This window comes from Anolis carolinensis, chromosome 4 (genome assembly GCF_035594765.1).
Source record: "Anolis carolinensis isolate JA03-04 chromosome 4, rAnoCar3.1.pri, whole genome shotgun sequence".
NCBI lineage: Eukaryota > Metazoa > Chordata > Lepidosauria > Squamata > Dactyloidae > Anolis > Anolis carolinensis.
The window spans coordinates 140,856,194-140,879,319 of record NC_085844.1 but is presented as its reverse complement, the minus strand read 5'-3'; the positions used below and the strand labels follow the sequence as shown (position 1 = coordinate 140,879,319).

Sequence of the window (23,126 nt, the reverse complement as noted above, 5' to 3'; positions counted from 1 at the left end):
CAAACCAATAAATGCAGACATTATGTCCAAATTGAGTATATATTTTCTGAAAGATAATTTGACATACTGAACGTTCATTGCCACTTTTGACAAAAAAAAATGCAAATCTGTGTAAACTTTTGTTCCTCATGAATAAAAGAATTCAGTGTTGAGTTACTAAGAATATGAGTTTAGATGTAATTATAATAAATGATTTGAGCTGGTCAGTTTATGAATTGGAAAAATAAGGCACAGATCTATATTGGCATTAAAGGAAATTGCTTGGGAAGCCAAGTTCAGACAGCCTGAAGCTGTTTCTGTTTTTCATGAATTCCTGAAAATGCTTAAACTAGTAATACATTAAGAGACAGAAACCACTTTGTTGCAGCAGCTGTTATTGAAAGCTAATATTTTTCCCCAAATTACAGCTGCTGCAGATCTTGCTTTTCCAGTTCTACTTCAAATAGGATTAAAAAGAAAATATGTATTAGAAAAGAGAGATTAAGATCCTGCCTAGATCCTACTGTTGGTCCTGACTAACCTTTAAACACTTTGAATTAATGGTATTTACCTATGCATTGAGTCACCATTTAACAGATGGAATTAACCAATGAGATGCCAGCCAGTATCCACAATTTATACCATTGACATCTCTGTATCGATATATACATGTGTAAGCTTTGGTTGTGTAATCTGTGCTCTTCATTTTTTGGGTTGCATTTTTCCTCCTTTCATTCATTTCATTATTTAGAGATGCATCTTGTATAAGTTCCCATATACAGAACCTGAGCAAACGCTATAGAGTTCAGGAATGAGACCAGAAAGAGTTTTTTTTCTCTCCTGTCCGAAAGAAAGAAGGCAATGTTTATAAGATCCTGAAAAATCAGAGCTTATTTACAGAATTGTTCCATTAAATAAACCAACTGCCTGTTTACTGGTAATTCTATACATTAATTGCCTGATTTAAATACACTATTTTTGGAAGCAGTGTCATTTCTCCAGATAATAGATGAATCTGTGCTTTTGTAATTCCATTATAAACAGAAAGCAGAAATGCATGAATAAACTATGGAATGGGAGCAAGTGAGGAAATCATGTTGGATATGGGGGAAAGCAGGGTTCTAGTGCTCCGTCTTATAGAGGATGGTTCCTTTAGTCTTCGGGATGATGAACTCCCCTGAGGAGATAAGGCGGTATATAAATAAAGTTTTATTATTATTATTATTATTATTACTCCAAGTTCCAATGCAAAGGAAACTGGGAGTTGCAGTTCTGTGAAACAATACAAAAGAGGAGTCTCAAACATATGTACCCATTCCAAATAATACCATAAAACATAAATATCACTCAGAAAAAATATTAAAACAGTATATTATATCCCTTGCAAGAGGTTAAAAATTTCATTCATGGGTGGTTTGTGATGGCAGAGATATAGTGATTTCAAATTGGGTCCATCTTTTTGAAACACCCTGTATTTCACACAACTCAGCATTTTGTTCAGCATTTTCAAGATCAGAAGCTGATTTTATGATTTTGGACCTGCTAGGGGTGCATGTTTACAGTCATGAATAACTGGATGTGATCCCCAAAACCTTTGCAGCATGCCAGCATTCCCAACCAAAGTGTTTTTAAGGCACTGTGAATCAGGATGCAGTGGAACATCATCTTTGGTGTTCTCTGAATTGTGCAGCACACTGGGAGAAGCAGTTGTGACTACTCTCCAAGGAGTCTCTCCATACAGCGGTTCTCAACACACCCCACAACCAGGAGACCACTGGAGATAACATTCCCCAGTACCCTGATCAGCAGTGCCTCAGAAATCCTTTGGTTAGGATGCTACCAGCTGTAAATGCTGTGTGGTCTGTTCATAATCGTGAAACATTTGTGATACATGCATGCAAGTCACATCTTTAGCTAGTTTTCCTGAGACCCTAGAGTAAAATGGACTACGAATGTAATTAGCTGAAAAACATATGAGTCAAGTAGTGTATTTAAAAGTTAATGTTCATGGGATTGTAGTTATAATTATTGGTTATTTTAAGAAAAAATGAGTTTAAAAACTTCTTTGGTTCTATAGCGATTAGTCAGCACACTTCTGAATAATGAAATTATATTATGAAATTAATGTACGTCTTTATATGATAGATGTTTAAATTTGGACTTAGAAAGAGGTAGGAGAAAAAGAGTAAGAACTTAAGTTTGATAACAACAAGTGTAGAGAATGATGAAATAATTTTATTCCTGTTAAGACTGAAGATACGCTGGAACTGTATTAACTTTCAGGTTTCTTTCCTGGGTAACATTTTCTTTAAATTGTGAATTATTTTTGTTTTTTTCTGTATTGTTTCTTTCATTCCTTGCTTTCAGTTCTTCTACCTTTGCTTGGAATAACACAGCAATAAGGATGTTGTTATGGATGTCTTTACGGCAAAGCAGTATCTTTTCCATTAAGTTATTTGGAGAACTACATGAGAATCTGAAGAGAATAAATCCCTTTATTGAAACATAAACAACCCCGTGACTTTCATGCCAAACTAAATGATCTTTCGAGTGGGACGGAGGAGGCATTCTGTAGACTACCAGTGCAGTCTTAGACCTGTCTACTTAGAAATAGATCTGACTGAGTTAATTCATTTTGCACTCAGGCAGGTATAGGATTGCAGCCCTAATTCAGTTCAGCCACAGTGCAAACAATCTCAGGTTACAACAGACCTGCAGGAATGGAGGAACGATGGTGAGGGCTTTATGACACGGACTGAACTATAGACAAAGCATGAGGAAGAACGGATCTGATTTTATGTTTGAAATGTATATTTTTAATTCATAATGTATTTTAATAGTTTTAACTGTTTTATGTGCTGTTTTATATTGGTTTGTATGGGCATCTAATTGTTGCCACTGTTGTAAGCCGTCCTGAGTCCCTTCGAGTGAGAAGGGCGGGATATAAATGTGAGAAATAAATAAATAAATAGATAAATATTTAGCAGGGCCTGCTGAGCTGCATAGAGGAGAAGGAGGAGACCGGATAAATCTGCTTTCCTGTCCATTTGTGTTTGACCCAGAATGAATCTTCTGGAAGGAGGTGGCCCGGTCATTCACAGAGACCTCCACACTGTCCAGTTAATCTTTCCACACCAAGATATTCTGCTTGTTTGTACAAGGGATATGAAACCAAATACATTCACATGTTATGTGCTATAATTGGAAATGACAGTATGCTGCTGGTTATGGAAGAACAGTTGTTTCTTTGCTGCTGTTGAAAATGGATCATTTGGAAGGAAGAAACTAAATACCTATTCAAATCTAGCTGACATTTGTAGCAGATTCCAAAAATCAGGATATTGCTTGCAATAAAGAGTGGACATCGTATTCTAGGTTGTTGCGTTTTCCTCTGACATTCTTTGCATAAATGGTTGTGCCTGATTCAGATGGCAGGAGCAGTAGTGGAAAAGTGTTTTGTCTCAACTTATGTGTGTTGGGCTATAATCGAATCCAGACTGTTTCTTTTCATGCTGTCTTCTTGACATACCGAAAACAGTTTCAAGTCTAGGAATGAGGTTTTCTCTGCTTCTAAGTAACACATTATACAATATTTTATAGCAGAAAATGTCAGTGAGGGGGAAAGAATGCTAGAAAGGAAATACATTATGAATGTGTTATATTGACATTTTCAGCTTTTTCTTATCATGTCTTTTATAATGTACTTCTTTCTAGTCTAATCTTGCATCTTTTGATATTTACAAACACTTGCACCCCTACGCCCTGTTCCTCTGAAAATCCTGTAATCTTGTCTTGTTCCAGGAAAAGCCATCCCTGGGAGCTGATGGTATGGAAGAGAAATGCTGCAGTCGGAAAGGGTAGTGAAACCATTTCCAGCTCGCCCCCTTTTTTGGCCTTCAATTAGTGGGGAAAATTTTAGCATAGGAACAATTTATATCTGCCTACACATATGTACATTCCTTCTCCGTGTGAGATCTCTTTTGCTAAACTGCTCTTGTGTTTTGCATTAATGTGTGCTATGTCATTATACAGTAATGAATGAGGTTAAGAAAGCACACATATATATATATATATATATATATATATATATATATATATATATATGGCAAGAATGGAGAGACTAAACAACCTTTATCTATGTAGTATAAGCTACAACTAATCTACAACAATAAAGTTCATTTCTGTTGTTATTTTTAAGAAACAGCAGATAGTCCTCCAATTACTCAGATAGCAGGAACAGTTCCTTTGATACTTTCTCAGAAATATTTTGGACTATATAAAATTATTTCAATTGTTAGCTTGTTCAGGCATCCCCACCACCATAGCCTTCTTTTCCCAATTATCTCCATGGCAGCTTTACATTTCTCAGAATGATGTCCCTGAAAGACGTTATTCTCATAGTCACAACCTTAGGATCAAACTGGAAATAAATACATCCCACATTCACAGCACATTTGCAATTGTTAGATGCAAAAAATATAAAACAAGAATAAAATAAAAATGCCAGCCTAGGAAGTCTAAGCAATGCTTACCTTAAAATGTTTTCCCCCATTAAATATATAGTTTATCTCTCTCTTTTGGCCATTCTTATTGGATTGTGTGACTATGTGTACCTGTTTCTGGGTATAAGTACAACATCTGTTTCATACCTGTAACTGATATTTCATTATTTAAGTCAACAGTGGTGCCCCCGATGGTTCAGTGGATTAAATTGCTGAGCTGCTGAACTTGCTGACCGAAAAGTCGGCGGTTCGAATCTGGGGAGCAGGGTGAGCTCCCGCTGTTAGCCACAGATTCTGCCAGCCTAGCAGTTCAAAAACATGCAAAGGTGGGTAGATCAATAGGTACCACTCTGGCATGAAGGTAATGGCACTCCATGCAGCCATGCTGGCCACATGACTTTGAAGGTGTCTATGGACAACGCCGGCTCTTCGGCTTAGAAATGGAGATGAGCACCAACCCCCAGAGTCAGACATGACTGGACAATGTCAGGGGAAAACTTTTACCTTTACTAAGTCAACAGTGACCTCTTCCTGGAACAGCAGGAGAAGCATAAGTGAGATTATCCTTTTATTTAAATATTTGTATTCATATATTTTTCACTCAGTTTCCAACACTTAAAACTACTCACATGAGAGAATCTGTCATTTATCAAAGTGGATTATTAGTACAGTTCTTATTTATATTTTTCACTTTTTACAATTGTCTTACTCCCAAGAAGAGCATTGTGGAATGGATTTAAATGCCAGAGCTTGTTATAGGAGTTCTACATAGTTTTTATCAGAAGATTGATAAATTACTTTTTTGAAATGCAACTATCGCTGTTGACATCCTAAAATAAATGTTTGTCAGGCTTAAAGTTTTTAAAGCTACATTATACTATGGGCCTTCTTTTGGATTTTGAAAACTTTTATCTCCAGGTTGAACATTGGATCTAAAATTTGGGCTTAGTATCCATTGCTTCAGCTCCTGATGTGAAAAGGTTCTTGCTCTGTGACAAGATCTCAAGTTGTATGCTGGTTGCCAGAAATTCTAGGGTGAAAACAGTTTTAATCTTCCCAATGTTTAGTTAGATAATAGAAAAAGGCTAAAGCAGTGGTTCTCAACCTTTGGGTTCCAGATGCTTTGGCCTTCAGCTCCCAGAAATCCTAACAGCTGATAAACTGGCTGGGATTTCTGGGAGCTGTAGGCCAAAACACCTGTGGACCCACAGGTTGAGAACCACTGGGCTAGAGGGAGGAAAAAATAGAAATGTCATGTATTTGTATCTAGTATGTGAATCACTCTTAATTTTGTATCATGTGTTGCCTTAAGAAAATCTGTCACCTAGAGTGATTCCAGACAGTGCCAAAATGCAAGACAAAGTAGGTTTTTTAAAATGTAGGACCTCAGTGGGAGTGTAAACACAGACCTGTCAGCCCTGCTACATAGTCCCCTGCAGGGTCCAACAAACGTATATAGTCCTTGTAAGTAACACAGAATAAGGCTTCTTCATTCCAATGAGAGAGCAGAATATAAAACAAATAGCTATTCCACTATAGCAAAAAGCACAGCTGTTAGAGCATTGTTAATTCAGCATCTCTAAACTGTATTCTAACATCCATACAGTTATACCCCACTGGGTGTGGTCCAAACTCGCTGGCTGACCTACATCAGCAGCTGCAGATAATAATTAACATCATAAGGTTTTCTTTAACACACACACATACTTGATCCTGTTATGACTTACTTTAACAAAAGGTGCATGTTTCTCAGGAAGAATTGGGGTTTAAAGGCACCTTTTAAACATGTGTTTTCCAGCCCTTAATTTGATTCCTTCTTATTCCTCCCACACTTTGGCTGAACATCATTTGCCCCCCCCCTTTTTTTTTTTAATTTAACCTGCTTTCTCTCAAGTTTTAATGTATGTATAGAAGGGCCCCTAGATAAAATCACATATCTAAAAGAAATAATAATAGAAAAAGAGGGTCAGTATTCCAATGTATGCTTTTAAATTTTGCAAAGAAAGGGAAGGGACAAATATTCTACAGGATCATGAATGCTTGCAGTGGTAGACTAGTTTAGCTATAAATATGTGATTTCTGTTTGTGAATCCTTCTGTTTGGATCAGTAATTTTAATAAGCAATGACAGTTATGCTTATCTGTGTTTGCTTCAAGGCTCAACATTTAATATTTGAATGGGCTATACTGACTAAATCTTTCTGTTGTATGTTTCTCTGGTTATCAGATATTTGAGGCTGCAAAGCTGAAATCTAATACACTCAGTGTGACTATTTAATTCCAGAGCACTCATTTCTGTTTAAGTTCATTTTTGGATGGTTGAGGGTACATTATACAATTTGTGCTGTTTTAAGTAGGAAATGGTACTGTGCAAGGAATATGCACCTATGTGCACCCCCTTAAAACATTAAAAGGGCCATAAAGTAGTTGTAGTTGGTTTTTTCCTCTTTTTTTCCCCTTTTCCCCCTTTCCTTTTCTTCCACCCTTTCTTTTTTATATACATTACTTTTACTTTTACTGACTTTCACATTTACCCTCCCCTATTGTGATTTTAATTGCCAATATATGTAGAAAACTTATTAAATTTGGTTTAAAAAACATTTAAAATACTGTAGCCCATTCTTGCATCATTCCACAATTTATGATGGGCTTCTGACTGGCTCTTGGATTTTGGGCAGAGATCACTGGGTTTCATGAATATTCATTGAACAAGGTGTGACGGTGCAAGTGGCGCCATCTATATGTTGAACTGTAAGTTGCAAGATTTGAATTGTTGTATCATGCCTGATTTTGCCTTTACCCTGTAAATGTAGTTGGATCGATTGGTTATTTATATCTGTCAATCAATGTTGTTTGCACCAGTTATATTGCTCCCTCAGCTCAATTGTTTGACTCCACCCTTTCCTGGAGTGGGTCAGTGTTTCCTTTTTCATTCCACCATCAAGCTTTCTATCAGATGGACATGAGAGACTTGGCTCGAAAAGCCCTTGATTAAGTTACCTCTCAGCACCAATTCTGAGGTTCTTACCCTTGAGACTTATGCTTCATGTTCAGGCCAACCTGGACGACGTTGAGGAGTCTCAAGCGCCTTCAGATCAGTTTTTTGGCACCAGAGGAAGACTGTGTCTTCAAACATAGGGCATTTGGACTGAGGCTGAGGATTGCTCCGGCATTCACAGCCATTGAGAAAGAGGGACCTGGAAAAGCTTCTCAGCTGCAGAGCTCCTTGGACTTAAGACAACCAGAGACTGTAATGTATATTTTCCTTTACCCCTTTGAAACTTCCAGCTTATTGCCTTAAAGGGATAACCTTTTGAAACAAGAAAACCAGTTTTGAGTTATCTACAGTGTTTTGATCCTTGGGAGTTCCAGCTTCCCTAAAGGAGGGCAAGAAGCAATCCCCTGGGGAAAGATGTCACGTCCATGCCTCTTTCGCTAAGAGTTATAGCCCCAGGTGCGACGGCACACAAGGCATGGATTATTATTCTTAACTTTATACCCTGCTTTCTTCCCCGCAGCTAACAATCAACACTAGAGAAGTTGAAGAAGTGCAATGCAAAAGTTTAAAAAAAACAATTAAGTTGTAATTGCGATTGTAACCAACATAAGAATATTTTGTCAGTTCTTTCAGTAGATTAGTTGTGCTCCACTGTTAAGAGATCTTGAAAATACGATCTGTCCTTACTTTCTAGATTGAAAGTAAACCCTACATTCAACATTTTGATTAGGCAGTCCCCAGGATAAGTTGGTCTGGTCAAGTCCTAAGCCTAGCCCTTGCACTTTAACAGAGATATAGGGCTCCATTTCACATTGCTCTCCACCCCAAGTTTCTTCATATGGCTCTTGCACTTTATCTGTTAGCACTGTCCTCGACATTGAATTGCACTAGTCCTGCTACGCCCCTCAGAACTGTTTTACTCAGGCCAGTGTTTGGCTCGGAGGTGTTTTTGTGTTATTTTATGTGTTATTGTTATGATGATATTTTACACTTTATTTTAACTGTGTTAGTCAGGCTTGTCCCCATGTGAGCCGCCCCGAGTCTCCCTTAATGTGCAGACATTCTGGCTGACGTTAGCCAAAGTGCCAAAGACTAGGTTGGTGGAATATTGCCGCTGGGGACAGCCACAACACAGGGGGTGGGGGTGACACCTAGGATGATTGTCCAGTGGAGCTAAACCATGGTCGACATATTTGGGCAGCCGGGATTTATTCCCACTTTGAAGGCAGTTGAAGGAGTCCCAGCTGTCTAGGGGCCCACTATCCCAGAAAATCCCACAATATTTGCTTTGAACTGGGTTATCTGAGTCCACACTCAGATAATATGGGATTTTCTGCCTTGATATTCTGGGATATAGGGCTGTGTGGAAGGGCGATTAGGCCCACATTATCATTCAGTGTAGAAGTGTCCTTTGTCAGTGCTATATGGACCCACTGCCAAGACTCTACCCTTGGAAGACAATCATACTTGGCCATGAGTGATCGCCTATGATGATGATGATGATGATGATGATGATGATGATGAGAAACAGAAATGGTGCATTTACTCCTGTTTAGTGGTACTGACCACTCACAAAAATAATTGGAATATGGTCATAACTACATCACGCAAATTACTGGTCTTAGTCCACAACTGAATCCATGCATTATACTGTTAGGTGTAACTATTTCTAATCTGATACCCAGCATTCAATGGTATATTACATGCTACTTGCTGCTTGTGTATGATTATTTGAAACATAGTGATTATGTCATATATTTCTATCAGGGTATATGGAGGAACTATGCGCAATTATGAAATTACAATGTTTAAACTGTCATGGAAGTGTATGGGGATGCCATTAGGAGCCTTCATCCAGTATATATACCTCTTCCCCATAGGAAGGTCCAGAGTTGGTGGCAGTGATTGGGGGTGCTGCACTTTGCAATCCTTTGAGAATCTGGCAGACTTTAGAAACAGGTGTGGATAGAGGAGAAGGGAGGTGTCAAGATAAGCGATTGAGGGAGGCAAGTGGAAAGGACAGAAAGAGGAACACTGGTGCAGCATGGAATGGGGGAGGATTTGCCATTTTTATTATGAGTTGAATACAATGGGATTTTTATAAGTGGAATTATGGAATATGATGATGAATTTTTAAAGATGATGTCTACATATTTTATCTGCTTTATTGCTGCTTTATTTGTTTTTTGTTCAAATAAGGAAGTTCCTGCATTTGCTTCCTTGTTTTCATCTGAAATTCAAAGGAGAGTCTCTCAGCTGTTAGTCTGTTATTATTGACCACAATGATTGGGACTTCTGGAAAATACTTACCATCCCATGTCTTATTTCAAACCTATTAAAAGCTAAGTAACTTTAAAACAGTATGCTAAGGTATGCATTTCTGTTAACTGCCATCAAAAACCTGAAAGCTTCTGCTGGTTGCACTTTAAGCAACTCTATTGCTGTTTTTCAGCCACTGGAATTTTAACACAGTTGGAAGCATTTTCAAATTCTTTTTTGACAAGAATTATTTTTCTGTGCACAGGTATCATTTTTCTTATTCATCATTTTTGTGGTCTACACCATGCTGCCCTTCAACATGCAAGATGCTATAATTGCCAGCGTTCTTACTGCTGCATCACATACCATTGTGCTGAGTATCTGTCTATCATCAAGAGAAATCATCAAGGAACACTTGGTTTGGCAGGTATGTTTTTGGCATGAATAATTATGGGCTGAATTGCTTAACCATTGATCTTGGAAAGCATATATGCATGATTTGTGATTAGAAACATACCTTTGTATCTAACCATACTGTAAACCCCCCAAACAAAATGTGTTTGTTTTTTCTTTGGGACAGCAAACTCTTAAACTCAACAAGAGTGTTATGTATGCCCTGGATAGTAGACCTTTCATACATCTTATGGTTTAGGTCCAGTACCCTCATGGATACCAAAATGCATTAATGCTTAATGGCACAGTAACATTGTGTCCTATATAAAAAATGACAAAATCAAGGTTTCCTATTGGGTTTTTTTTTTGTTTTGTTTTGGGTGGGGGGGATGAGTGATGAGAAATATTTTCAAGCCATGTATGGTTGAATATCTGGATGCAAAATCAGAGAATTTGAAGGACTGACACTATATATAGAAATTACAGACTGCAGAAATTTGAGTCTAGTTTAAGCATTTTAGACTTCTGCCATTTTTCTAGCATTTATTCTATTGTTGTATCCATCACAAATGTTTAGCTACAAAGGCCTTCAGGTTGATTCGTCAGACTGAAAAAGTTGACATAAACACAAAGAAAAATGAATAATTCACCAGAAAAAAACAAATTGTTACTTGGGTATGCTTTTCTTTTTAGATTCAACTTTTATTGTTTCTGTCAAATAAATTCCATTTATTGATTTATAATGTATGAGTATGTTTTTAATACAAGGGAGACAATCCAGTGAACATTGAGCTTTGGTAGGTCCCAAGGGTTTAAAACCGTGGTTTTCAACCTTCCTAATGCTGCGATCCCTTAATATCGTAGTTTCTCATGTTGTGGTGACCTCCAACCATATAATTATTTTCATTGCTACTTCATAACTGTATTTTTACAGTTACTTCAGAACTGCCACTTCTATGAATCGTAATGTAACTATCTGATATGCAGGATGGATTTTCATTCACTAGACCAAATTTGGCACAAATACCCGAGACGTCCAAATTTGAATACTAGTGGGGTTGGGTGTGTGTGATTTTGTCTTTTGGGACTTGTAGTTGCTGGGATTTATAGTTCATCTACAATCAAAGAGCATTCTAAACTCCAATTTTGGCACACAGTGACCAACAGAAAATACTGGAAGGGTTTGGTGGGCATTGATCTTGAGTTATGGAGTTGTAGTTCACCTACATCTAGAGAACACTGTGGACTCAAACAATGATGGATCTGGACTAAACTTGGCACAAAAAGACTCAATATACCCAAATGTGAACACTGGTAGAGTTTGCGGAAAATAAACCCTGATATTGGGAGTTGCAGTTGACTGGATTTATAGTTCCCCTTCAATTAAAGAGCATTCTGAACTCCACCAACAATAGAATTGAACCAAACTTGGCATATAGAACTCCCATGACCAACAGAAAATACTGGAGAGGTTTGGGGAAAATAGACCCTGACATTTGGGAATTGTAGTTGCTGGTATTTATGGTTCACCTACAATCAAAGAGGCCCTTGAACCCCACCAACGATGGAATTGGGCCAAACTTCTCACACAGAAGCCTCATTACTAACAGAAAATACTGGTCTTTGGTGACCCCTCTGACACCCCCCTTGTGAGTCCCACAGGGGTCCCGACCCCCAGGTTGAGAAATGCTGGTTTAAAATGTGGGGGAAAATTAATCAGATGCTGAACTCTCCCATTGGTATGAAAGAGAATTAATGGAGTTTTAATTGGTTTGCTTTTAAAATAATTTCCCTCGTTGCTCAGTTACCTTTCTGCATTTTTCTCCAAACTCTTCAACATTTCTGTTGCACAGACAAATATGAATATCTCCGAACTGCAGACTTTAATAAAAATATTCATAACCCTTACTATAGTGATAAGATTGCCAATGCTCTCCCAGCTTTAAAATTAGAACAAATACTGGTTGGGGATTCTTGGCAGTCATGTTGCAAAAGCTTCCATTCATTCCTATGGCCCCTGAAACCCAGTTCCATTACCAGAAAATTGTAGCCTAAACTGATGATGTCACAAAAGCATTAGAAAAATAATTAAAGCATTGAATTTGGCTGGCTTTTGGAACATAATGAATTGTCTTCTCTGAAGGGTTTGTCATATTTGTATGCATGCTGTTTCTCCCATCTTGTTCTTCTAGTATAAAAATAGAATGATGGTCGTCGAGTGATCTTACTCTTGTTTCTTTCAGGCTTTTCAAATTCTGTTGCTTGCTGTAGGGCTTGTCACTGTCTGAAAATTGTCAGCTGCATCTTTGTAAAGGGAAAAATATCTTTTTGTCAAAGTGACAAGAATGTTCCTTCTTTTCTCTCCATCTTTTTAGGTTTCTATCTAAGCCATCAGCGCTACATAGTATGTCCCTATTTCAGCTTTTTGAAATCAAATTCCTGCTTCACAGTTTTAAAACATTACTAGCCAGACTATTTTCATAATGTTTAACAGTCCCAACTGAGTCCTCAAATTGCTTATTTCAAGGAAGTAATTACTTGCCAGGAAGTCATTTGGGGACAGCAGGATTTTCTCTCCTATTCATTGCAGCTTACAGTTTCTTAAGGTCTATTATGGATCTCTTATCTTGTTCATTCATTCATGTACATACATATACATATTCTCAATGTATTAGAATATTAAGGAGCCCCGGTGGCCTAGTGGGTTAAACCACTGAACTGCTGAACTTGCTGACCAAAAGGTAGGCAGTTCGAACCTGAGGAGCGGGGTGAGCTCCTGCTGTTAGCCCCAGCTTCTGCCAACCTAGCAGTTTGAAAACATGCAAATGTGAGTAGATCAATAGGTACTGCTCTGGCGGAAAGGTAATGGCGCACTATGCAGTCATGCCAGCCACATGATCTTGGAGGTGTCTATGGACAATGCTGGCTCTTTGGCTTAGAAATGGAGATGAGCACCAACCTCCAGAGTCGGACATGACTAAACTTAATGTCAGAGGAAAACCTTTACCTTATTAGAATGCTTCTCACTGATTTCTCTCTTTACTTCTTTCAAATGCTAGTTTTTTTCTCTCTCACACACACACACACAAGCCTCCCCATGGTGAAGGCAACCCAATTTTTTTAGCATATTTTGCCTAGAGCGATTAACTGATTTTTACTGGTTGATTTCTAGATTGCTATCTCAATTTGCAAGCATTCCTTGCTTGTACCTGATGCATTTTAGTTCATGCACAGGTCATTTGCTAATGTTTGTTTCCAGATGTAGGTCTTTGCGTCATGTCAGATACTTTGCTGAAGAGAATTATCCTGTCCAACTTACTGGATGCATGGATTTCAAAGTGAACAGAGTGGACCCAGAGCCATCACATGGCTCTATAGCTAGTTCTCTCTTCCCTGCCTGTCTCTGCTCCCAGGGAGTCAATTGCAAACATGCAGATCTGCAGCAAATGAATTCAACCCAGTGCTTCAACCTAATTACCTGACCGGGACTAACCAGAGTGAAGACAGTGGTTTCACTGCAGATGGACTGGGGAGTATAAAGTTGTTCTCCAAAAGCACATTTCAACCATCAAGGGATGTGTGAGAGAAGATCTGGATTCGAGGTGGAACAGTTGCATTTATGGCACCCACTGGTAGTATGGAGAGATGACCAATAGGGTAAAATTCTCTTGTGGCCTCTCCCATTGTTTTATTTGTTTTATTGTGTTGTTGAATTATATATGGGAAGCGTAGTCCTTGACGGATCTGTTCTTGGGCCCAGGCATCTGTCTGTTGACTGGCCCTAATCTCCTGAGTGAGAAGAGAATCTGTGGTTGGGGATTTTGGGTTAGGTGAAGCTGGCTTAATTGAAGTGGATTTGGTATTTCCCACTGTGAGCGTGGCAAAGTTCTCGGGTTGCAGCAATCGGGTTTCTGAGGTATCTTTACGCCCTGCTGCATACTCTGGTTTCCGTGATAGGGCATCTGCTTGCTTGGTCTGGGCAGGAGTCACATAGTGGATCCGGAAATCAAAACGTTCAAAGAACAAAGCCCAGCATTGTTGCCTTTGGTTTAGCTTCCGTGCAGTCCTTAGGTGCTCCAAATTTTGATGGTCGGTATGAACTTCGATGGGGAATTTGGCCCCCTCTAACCAATGTCTCCAATTTTCAAAGGCTGTCTTTATGGCTAAGATCTCCTTTTCCCAAATGATGTAATTTCTCTCCGGGGCTGTTAGTTGGCGTGAGTAATAGGCACATGGATGGAGATGTTCTCCCACTGGTTGCATCAGCACAGCCCCCACTGCCACATCAGAGGCATCCGCCTGAACAACAAAAGGGGCTTTAGGATCAGGGTGCTGTAGAATTGGCTGGGTCGTGAACAATCGCTTTAGCTGCTGGAAGCCTTTCTCAGTTTGTTCTGTCCAGCGGAAAGGCTGTTTTCCTCGGATGCAGCTGGTGATTGGATCAGACCAGCAAGCGAAATCTGGAATGAATTTGTGGTAGTAGTTTGCAAACCCCAAGAAGCGCTGCACTTCCTTTTTGTTAGTTGGCGCCCGCCATTCCAACACGGCCGAAACTTTTGCCGGATCCATGGATAGCCCTAGAAGCGAGACGCGGTATCCCAGGAAGTCTACTTCTTGCAAATCGAAAGCGCATTTTTCTAACTTGATGTATAGTCCATGATCCCGCAAACGTTGTAGCACCATTCTGACGTGCTGATCGTGCTCTGTTTGTGATTTTGAGAACACCAAAAAAATCGTCCAAATATATAATCAAGAAACGATAGTCCTGGAAAATATCGTTGACAAAATGCTGGAATGTTGCGGGAGCTCCTGATAATCCGAAATTCATGACTAATGTTTCGTACAGTCCAAATTTGGTCTGGAAAGCGGTTTTCCATTCATCCCCTTCTCTTATGCGAACCAGGTTGTAAGCCCCGCGAAGGTCCAGCTTGGTATAAACCTTGGCCCCCCGGAGTCGGTCCAGCAGGTCCGAAATCAGTGGCAATGGGTAACGGTTCCGCTTCGTGATGTTGTTTAGAGCCCGATAGTCCACGACCAAGCGTAGGTCCCCCGACTTCTTTTTCACAAACAACACCGGGGAAGCGGCTGGGGATTGAGAGGGTCTAATAAACCCCTTGTGGAGGTTTGTCTCTAAAAACTCCCTGAGAGCTTCCTGCTCTGGTTCAGTCAGGGAGTAGAGGTGTCCTCGCAGAACTGGGGCCCCCTCCACCAGATCAATGACGCAATCATAGGGTCTATGTGGGGGTAATTTCTCGGCTTCCTTCTCATTGAAAACATCCCAAAAGTCCGAATACTTCTTGGGCAGAGTGATGATGGGCTCTGTGTCCGTGGCATGGCAGACCTTGGCTACTAGACAATGATTTTGGCAATACTTTGAAGCGAACTGCAGTTCTCTGTTGGACCAGGAGATGTTTGGGTCATGGAGTGTCAACTACGGGATTCCCAAGATCACGGGGAAATGGGGAACCTCAGTAACGAAGAAGGAGATTCCTTCCATGTGCTCTCTTACCCACATTCTGGTGGGCTCGGTCCATTGGCTTACTGGACCTGTCTTCAGGGGTCGGTCGTCAATGGCTTGCACCACCCGGGCATTCTTGAAATCATGATATTGTAGTCCCAAGGAGTTAGCATAGTCTCTATCGATGAAGTTGTTTGTTGCCACAGAGTCTATCATGGCATGGATCATGACGGGTCCCTTTTTTGCTGACCACAGCGTGACCACCAAGAGAAATAGGACCCCCGTTTGTGGCTCTTGAGTGGAGTTTTTGACTGGGTTGGCGAGCCCTTCTACACCCGGTCGCTGGCTTCCCCCGCCGGCTTCGTCCCAGCCGCCTCAGCAGTCTCCGCTTCCGCGGAGGACGCCGCCGCCAGACGGGCGGGGGGCTTCTTCTTTGCTGGGCACTCCCTGGCGAAGTGGCCCCCATTCCCACAGTACCAGCACAGGTTCAAACGTTGGCGGCGGGCCTTTTCTGCAACATCCAGCCTGGGGCGCACATTGCCCAATTGCATCGGCTCCTCCTCGCTTCCCATGGGGTTAGTGGCTGGCTGTGGGGGTCTCCAGACTGGACGAGGCTGGACACTGGCAGAGGAGGGGGGTTTCACCCCGGCTCTTCCACTCTGGCCCCGGAGCCACTGCCTATTGTTGGCGAGCAGGACTTCAGCCCATAAACAATGGGCGATGAGTTTTTCAAGAGTCTCTGGGGGTTCCACCTTGGAGATTTCTTCCTGCATCTCATGGTTGAGACCCTCACGAAACTGTCCTCTGAGGGCTATATCATTCCAGCCGGTGTTTTGAGCCAACACCCGGAACTCGGCTATGTACCGGGACAGCGGTCTGTCCCCCTGGAAGAGGCGTCGGAGTTTGTGGCCAGCCGCCTCTTGGTCATCTTCGATTCCCCAGGTATTTCGAAGATGGGCCAGGAATTGCTGTGCGGTGTTGTGGTACGTGGAACCTGCATCGTACAGCGCCGTCGCCCATGTGGCCGCAGGTCCATCTAGGAGACTGTAAATCCATGCCACCTTGACATCTTCTTGGGGAAACTCGGTGTGGCGGGCTTCTAGGTACGCCATGCACTGGCGACGGAACACATGAACTTTGGAGGCTTCTCCGGAGAACTTGGTTGGTAGTGCTAGGGCAAGGAGTCGGGCTCCGCGATCCTTCAAGCCCCGGATTTCTCCCTCTTGCTCTCGGAGTTTGTCCCAGATCCGGTTAAATTCATCTTGGGAAATGGTGTAACTGGCTGGTGGTGGCTGGGCAGGGGTGTCCGCTCCGGCTCCTGGTGTAACAGACATATTGGCCTTAGGTTGCTTGGTGCTTTGGGTGGCGGAGTCAAACTGTCATGCCCGTGGCAACGGAGCACCAAGAACCAGACGCAGAGACCAATATCTATCTAATATCTTTATTAAGTAAATATATAAAAGTAATAAAAACAAGTGAAGAATATAGTTCAGAAGCAGACCTATCAAATGAGGTCAAATATAGTCCAAAAATGTATTGTCCAATAAATGATATTAGAGTTCAAAGTTTATAATCCAATAACCGAAACACACACTATTGCCAAGCAATAGTGTGGGGAAAATGCCCAGAGTCTTTGAAGTCCAAGGTAGCTTGAGAACAAGGCTGGAAACAAACTTGAATCATTAAACAAGGTCCGTGACTAGGAACAAGGCGAAACAGAGATTCTAAGAACAAGGTCCGTGGCTAAAAACAAAGCTAGACAAATCTTGAATACTTGATCCGGAAAGCAAGGAACTGGGGTTGCTGACTTTGCGAAGTCCACACAAGGCTGGAAACATGAAGTTGCTCCTGGAGCTGCTCTGTTGACTCCGCAACAATTCTAACGTGCCAGGCACCTATATTGGGGTCTCGTTTTCCCGCCAACGACCTCTTTCCCTAGAGAACGGGAAACGAAACCCAACTTTGTCCAGATGTGAAACTCCTTAGAATTTCCCAAGGGAAGCATGGCTAATCAGCCTGTTGTTTAGCTGCAATCCGTAAGCTCCTGCGAGTCTGTTCTCTCACTCCCCTGTCTGCAGAATAGGACTGTCTCCTAGGGAACGGGCGTGAGGAATGCCCAAGGTCTGTTTTACTGGGTTCTTGGGCGAAAACATCAACATCCAGCAGCTGGAAAGATTCCGGCTCTTGTTGAACCGGTGAAAACCCCATCTTTTCGTCTTCATCTGTCACGATGGCACTAGGAGCAGGACTACAAGGCCCATGAGGCATCACAATTATGCAGGAGCAGGGCAAGACAGGCGACAGCTGAGAGTGCTCCAGAGGGCTCTCAGCTGCTGTGTGCCTTCCTCCCTCATCCTTTTGGCATAAGGACACAGCAGGCCACGGTGTCCTTATGCTAAGAGGACAGGGAAAATGAGGAGGGTCTGCTGTGAGCCCCCAGGGGGCTGCATCCAGCCCCCAGGCCTTAGTTGGCCCATGCCTGCCTTACAAGGACTACTTCAGGTGTCTTGGAGGTAGCAAGGGATTCAAACCACCTAGCCATGCTGAACACAGCCACCCTAGGGGTCCTCCTCCTGCCCTCTGTGTCACAGCTGTCTCCAGTTGCAACATGGCACCTACCTTCTTGGTGCTCTTCCTGATGTCAAGCATGCCGTGATAAGGGGGTGGGAGAGGATGACGAGGTTGCTATCTTCTTTCCCTAGTCCACTTGAGCCCAGGCAATGTAGGATGGCAGTGAAAATAGTTGCAACTACAGTGTTCCCTCACTTATCGTGGGGGTTAGGTTCCAGGACCACCCACAATAAGTGAAAATCCATGAAGTAGGGGCACTATATTTATTTTAATATTTATACATTATTTTAGTAGTTATACACTATTTTACGTCTTTATCAACCAATTATGTGTTGATAAATTGCCTCCTCCTTCTCCCGTTGCCACTTGGGCTCAGTTTCTCTCCCTTTGGCTTCTTTTTCCTCTCTTCCTTAGGCTGTAAATTGTAATTTTTTATGATTTATAATAGTCTTTTAGAATTTATTGAAAAACCGCAAAGCAGCGAATTCACAAAAAGTGAACCGTGAAGTAGTGTGGGAACACTATAGTTCCAAGTAGGAACTGGCTTAACTGTCGCCACTGACCCTAAATTGGGGAACAGCCCAAAGTCAGGATTTATGTTTTCCCCTGACTCAGCTTAACCTGGGTCAAGGACACATCAAGGTAGCCTGGCCCTGATTTAAGCCAGATCAGCCCCATGTGGTGTTTAAATACCATGAGCCTGATCTGATGACACACCAAACTGAGTGGTCAGTGTAGATGAGCCCTCAGTCAAATAGCACAGAAGCAATATTTTAAAAATACAGTTTATCATGTGTATATTGTAGATATAAGCCATAAGCTGTTATGTAGGTGATGAAGTTGGATCTAGTCCATGAATACATGTGACACAATACATCTGTTAAATGTTTAAGTTGCTACATATTTCTTAGTTATAATTGGCCCAGTGCAGCTATTTCAGGAGAAATATTATGTATTTCTTAAGTGACATTTCTAGTGACATTTCTTACTATAAAGGGCACTCAAGAGATTTGCTACTCCAACCTAAAACATACTTTAATGCAGTCTTGCCAATAAATGTACAGAACTTGTGTGCCTTCAAATTCTTTTCAACTGCAGATCACAAAATCTTTCCCAGCTTGCCTGCTCACAAATATCCATTAAACATCTTTGTGGCACGTTGCCTAAAAGGGGGGGAAAGAGTATGAAACAAAAAGAAAGGCACTCTAATTTTTCTGCTAAACTTAAAAACCTCTCTTTGTGCTTTTCTATGTTAGTTCAACTTGATGCTAGCAAGCAAGCAAAAGGTTATCTAAGAACCTGAATGAACACATTAATTTTTTCAGAAAATTTAAATCTAATCAGGGAAAGAATAGATGGGTTTAATTATTCTATTCAACAGAAATAATTTTACTGAGCAATGTAAGATTTACTTTAGTGTCTAAGGCATTACTGAGCTTCGTTTTTCAAAAAACAAACAAACTCCTAGCTCTATTTTGCAAACCTTGTCATTAGAAAAAGAGTTATTCACAGCAGCATTAGTTTGCTATATATCGTATTTTAGTGAGTCCTTTCAGTTTTTTACATTTAATTTGGTTAAAATACTTATTCCCAAACTTTATGCCATGAAAGAACTTTCTGTTAGGCTGTGAAAATTAACCAAATGGAATAGTGAAAGGCTCCTGTAAACCTTAAATGTGTATGTGGGTATGTGTGTGCATCTTCAAGTTACCCTGATGACTCATGGTGACTACATAAATTTCTTAGGGTGTTCTGTAGCAGGGAATCCTCAGATATAGTTTTGCCAGTTCCTTCCTCTGAAATATAACCTGCAGGACCTTGTATTCACTGGTGATCTCCAATCCAAGTACAAACAATGGGGATTTGTGCTTTAGGATATTTAGGCCCTAATCTGATGTGTACCCAGATACATTTCTGGATTTCTTCCAGATTGGTATTAGGATGCGAGAGCTCTTGCAACAAGTCTTGCTGGTTGTTGCCACCTCTGCCTCTGGTCATTTCTATTCCTTTTGCATTAAATGGCAGGAATCTAAGCACTTCTAATTTCGATGACATTTTAGGCAGGGCAACCTTGCAATTTCTATAGGGCCATTTATTGCTCTAGTTCAGGGGTTCTCAAACTTTTTCAGCTGTGGCATCCTTTTTGAAAAGTTTCTTGTGGAGCCGCAAGATATGTTTATATGTTATATTATATATTATATATAAGGTATACATATCAGGCATGGGAAAACTTTTGGACACAGGCTGCATTGCATTTTAAAATTTGACAGATGGGCCAGGCCAGGCTAGGCCAGGCCAGGGCAGAGGCAGATAGAATCATAGAGTTGGAAAATACTTTGTGGGCCATCCAATCCAACCCCCTGCCAAGAAGCATGAAAACCACATTCAAAGCAACCCTGATAGATGGCCATCCAGCCTCCGCTGAAAAGCTTCCAAAGAAGGAACCCCCATTGCACTCCGGGGCAGAGAGAGAGTTCCACTGCTGAACAGCTCTCACAGTGAGGAAGTTCTTCCTAATGTTCAGGTGGGATCTCCTTTCCTGTAGTTTGAAGCCATTGTTCCACGTCCTAGTCTCCAGGGCAGCTCTGTGCTCCCTCCTCCCTATGAATTCCCTTGTGGAACCATTGCCACAAGCTCTCAAAGCAGGCAGAGGGGGAGGAGGAAAGAAGAGGATGGGAGAAAAGAGGCAAGCACAGAACCCCTCAGTATCCCTTGGCACACTTTGAGAACCACTGCTTACACAAAGGCAAGCAAGCAGGTAGCCAGGCAGGGTCAGGCTGGGAGGGGGAAAGAGGAGGGAAGTGCAGAGCCCCTCCACAGAGCATAACTTTGAGAACTGCTGCGCTTGCTATTAAACAGGCTAAACCTGTTGGATTTGATCAAATGAAAGCTATTACAGTGCCTTGCAGAAGTATTCACCATCTTCCTTTGAGCCCTTCCATACTACATAATTATAGCACTATGATTCCACTTTTAGTTCAATTGCTGCTGGGTTTGCACTTGGGGGAAGCAAGGCATTTAGAGTTCTCAGCTAGAGCTTCTCTTATACCCCACCAAACTAGAAACCCCAGGATTTAACAGGATGGAGCCATGACAACCAAAGGGGATTCACAGTGCCATGGAGATGGTTTTAATTGACATTTTTATCACCTGATGTACACAAGATATTCAAAATTGTGAAGGAGTAAAATATTTTTCTTGTTGCAGCACAAGTGTTGACTAAACAAAAACAAAGTGCCCGTTATCAATGCCTTTTTTTGCACCAAGAATGTTTGATTCCAAAGATTTACCATTGCTTTACTATTCTGAAGTTTAATACACAGGTGTAGAGAAGTAAACTGATGGTTTGCAGCATTGTGCAATGTTCCTATTACTGTTAACAGCTTGACAAAGTGCTAATTTTTTAAAGAGAGGCAGACTTTTAAAAATAACAAGAGTCATAAATCATTGTCTATGTGCTTGAAAGACTGAATATTTCTTTCTGAACTCTGCTGAACTGTTCTATATAGATTCTTGTTCCGAATGCAAGTAGGAGAAGATCATTTCTGAACAGAAAACTTAATTTTATTTTTTGTCTTATGTCTGATCTAACAGGTTGCATTTTTATTTAATTTTTGTTAAGTCATAAATTGTTTTTATATGTTGAGTTGTCCATTTTCATTATTATGGGTGTATTGTTGTTGTGTTCAGGCATTGAATGTTTGCTTTTTATGTTTGAAATCCACCCTTAGTCCCTCTGGGGAGATAAGGCGGAATATAAACGATGATGATGATGATGATGATGATCTAAAAAGGAGATATTTTCTTGTAAGAGTTCTAGATGTAAGTAGTAATACAATTAATTGACTCTCTACATTTGCAGATTTACTTTTTGCGGATTTGATTTAATTAATATGTTCTTTCTAGAACTCTCTTAAGGCTCTTAAGTCTTCCAGAGTGGTTCTGTGGTGAACTTTTGATGAACTTTTATCATTGAGCTGCTTGGAGGACCTAGAGATTTCTACAAAGGTGTTGGCCCAGTTAAAAAATATTAATTATTTTTATTTGCGCCCCCCCCCCCAACTTTGAAGAGGTCCTGTGCTCAACATCCCCTATCCCCCAGTACAGTAGAGTCTCACTTATCCAACATAAACGGGCCGGCAGAACATTGGATAAGCGAATATGTTGGATAATAAGGAGAGATTAAAGAGAAGCCTATTAAACATCAAATTAGGTTATGATTTTACAAATTAAGCACCAAAACATCATGTTGGACAACAAATTTGGCAGAAAAAGTAGTGCAATACGCAGTAATGCTATCTAGTAATTACTGTATTTATGAATTTAGCACCAAAATATCATGATATATTGAAAACATTGACTAAAAAAATGCGTTGGATAATCCAGAACGTTGGATAAGCGAGTGTTGGATAAGTGAGACTCTACTGTACTCTTTATTTAATTTCAGCTTGCTGTTAAATGCACTGAATGTTCTTCAATATGCATTATTTGAAGATGACACAGAAAGATGGTATGAGGCAGAAAGTTCTCTTAATGTTGTTGCCATTTGATTGCCTGTGCTAGTTCCAATCACTGGATCCAATCAGAGGGCTCTCCGTGTACAAGATGAAAGTCAGACTGGTCTTTTAAAAAGGCTGCTGATTACTTCCTTTTCTTAAAATATTCATGGCTTATGTTCAGTATCAAGCGCTTTCATATGAAGCAAAATGTATTCAGAGCTCAAAACTGGAACCAGTGGAGGTACTTTTGATTTATTTGATCCCCATGTCAACTAGAAATGTATAAGAATTTAAAGTGAGGAAGGAGTTGACCATATGGATAAGGTTTATGAATTCCTGATTTGTGCATGCTTATTATGATCCAGAGTAAGTCCCAGTTTGCTTACTTGGTAGAAGAAAGGAAACTGGTTCTTCACTGGACACTATGACTGGAACCTTGCAGTGCATTTAGAGATTTGTAAAATAGAT

At 40.7% G+C, this 23,126-nt stretch overlaps 1 protein-coding gene across 1 annotated transcript in view; it reads left to right on the top strand.

The window, feature by feature from the left end:
- Window positions 1–23,126, top strand: part of adcy2 (adenylate cyclase 2) — a 151,331-nt gene that overhangs the window by 49,458 nt on the left and 78,747 nt on the right. The window contains exon 3 of the mRNA XM_008109102.2: window positions 10,003–10,164. Coding sequence (XP_008107309.1) covers window positions 10,003–10,164 — 162 coding nt within the window. The remainder of the gene's footprint in view (window positions 1–10,002; window positions 10,165–23,126) is intronic.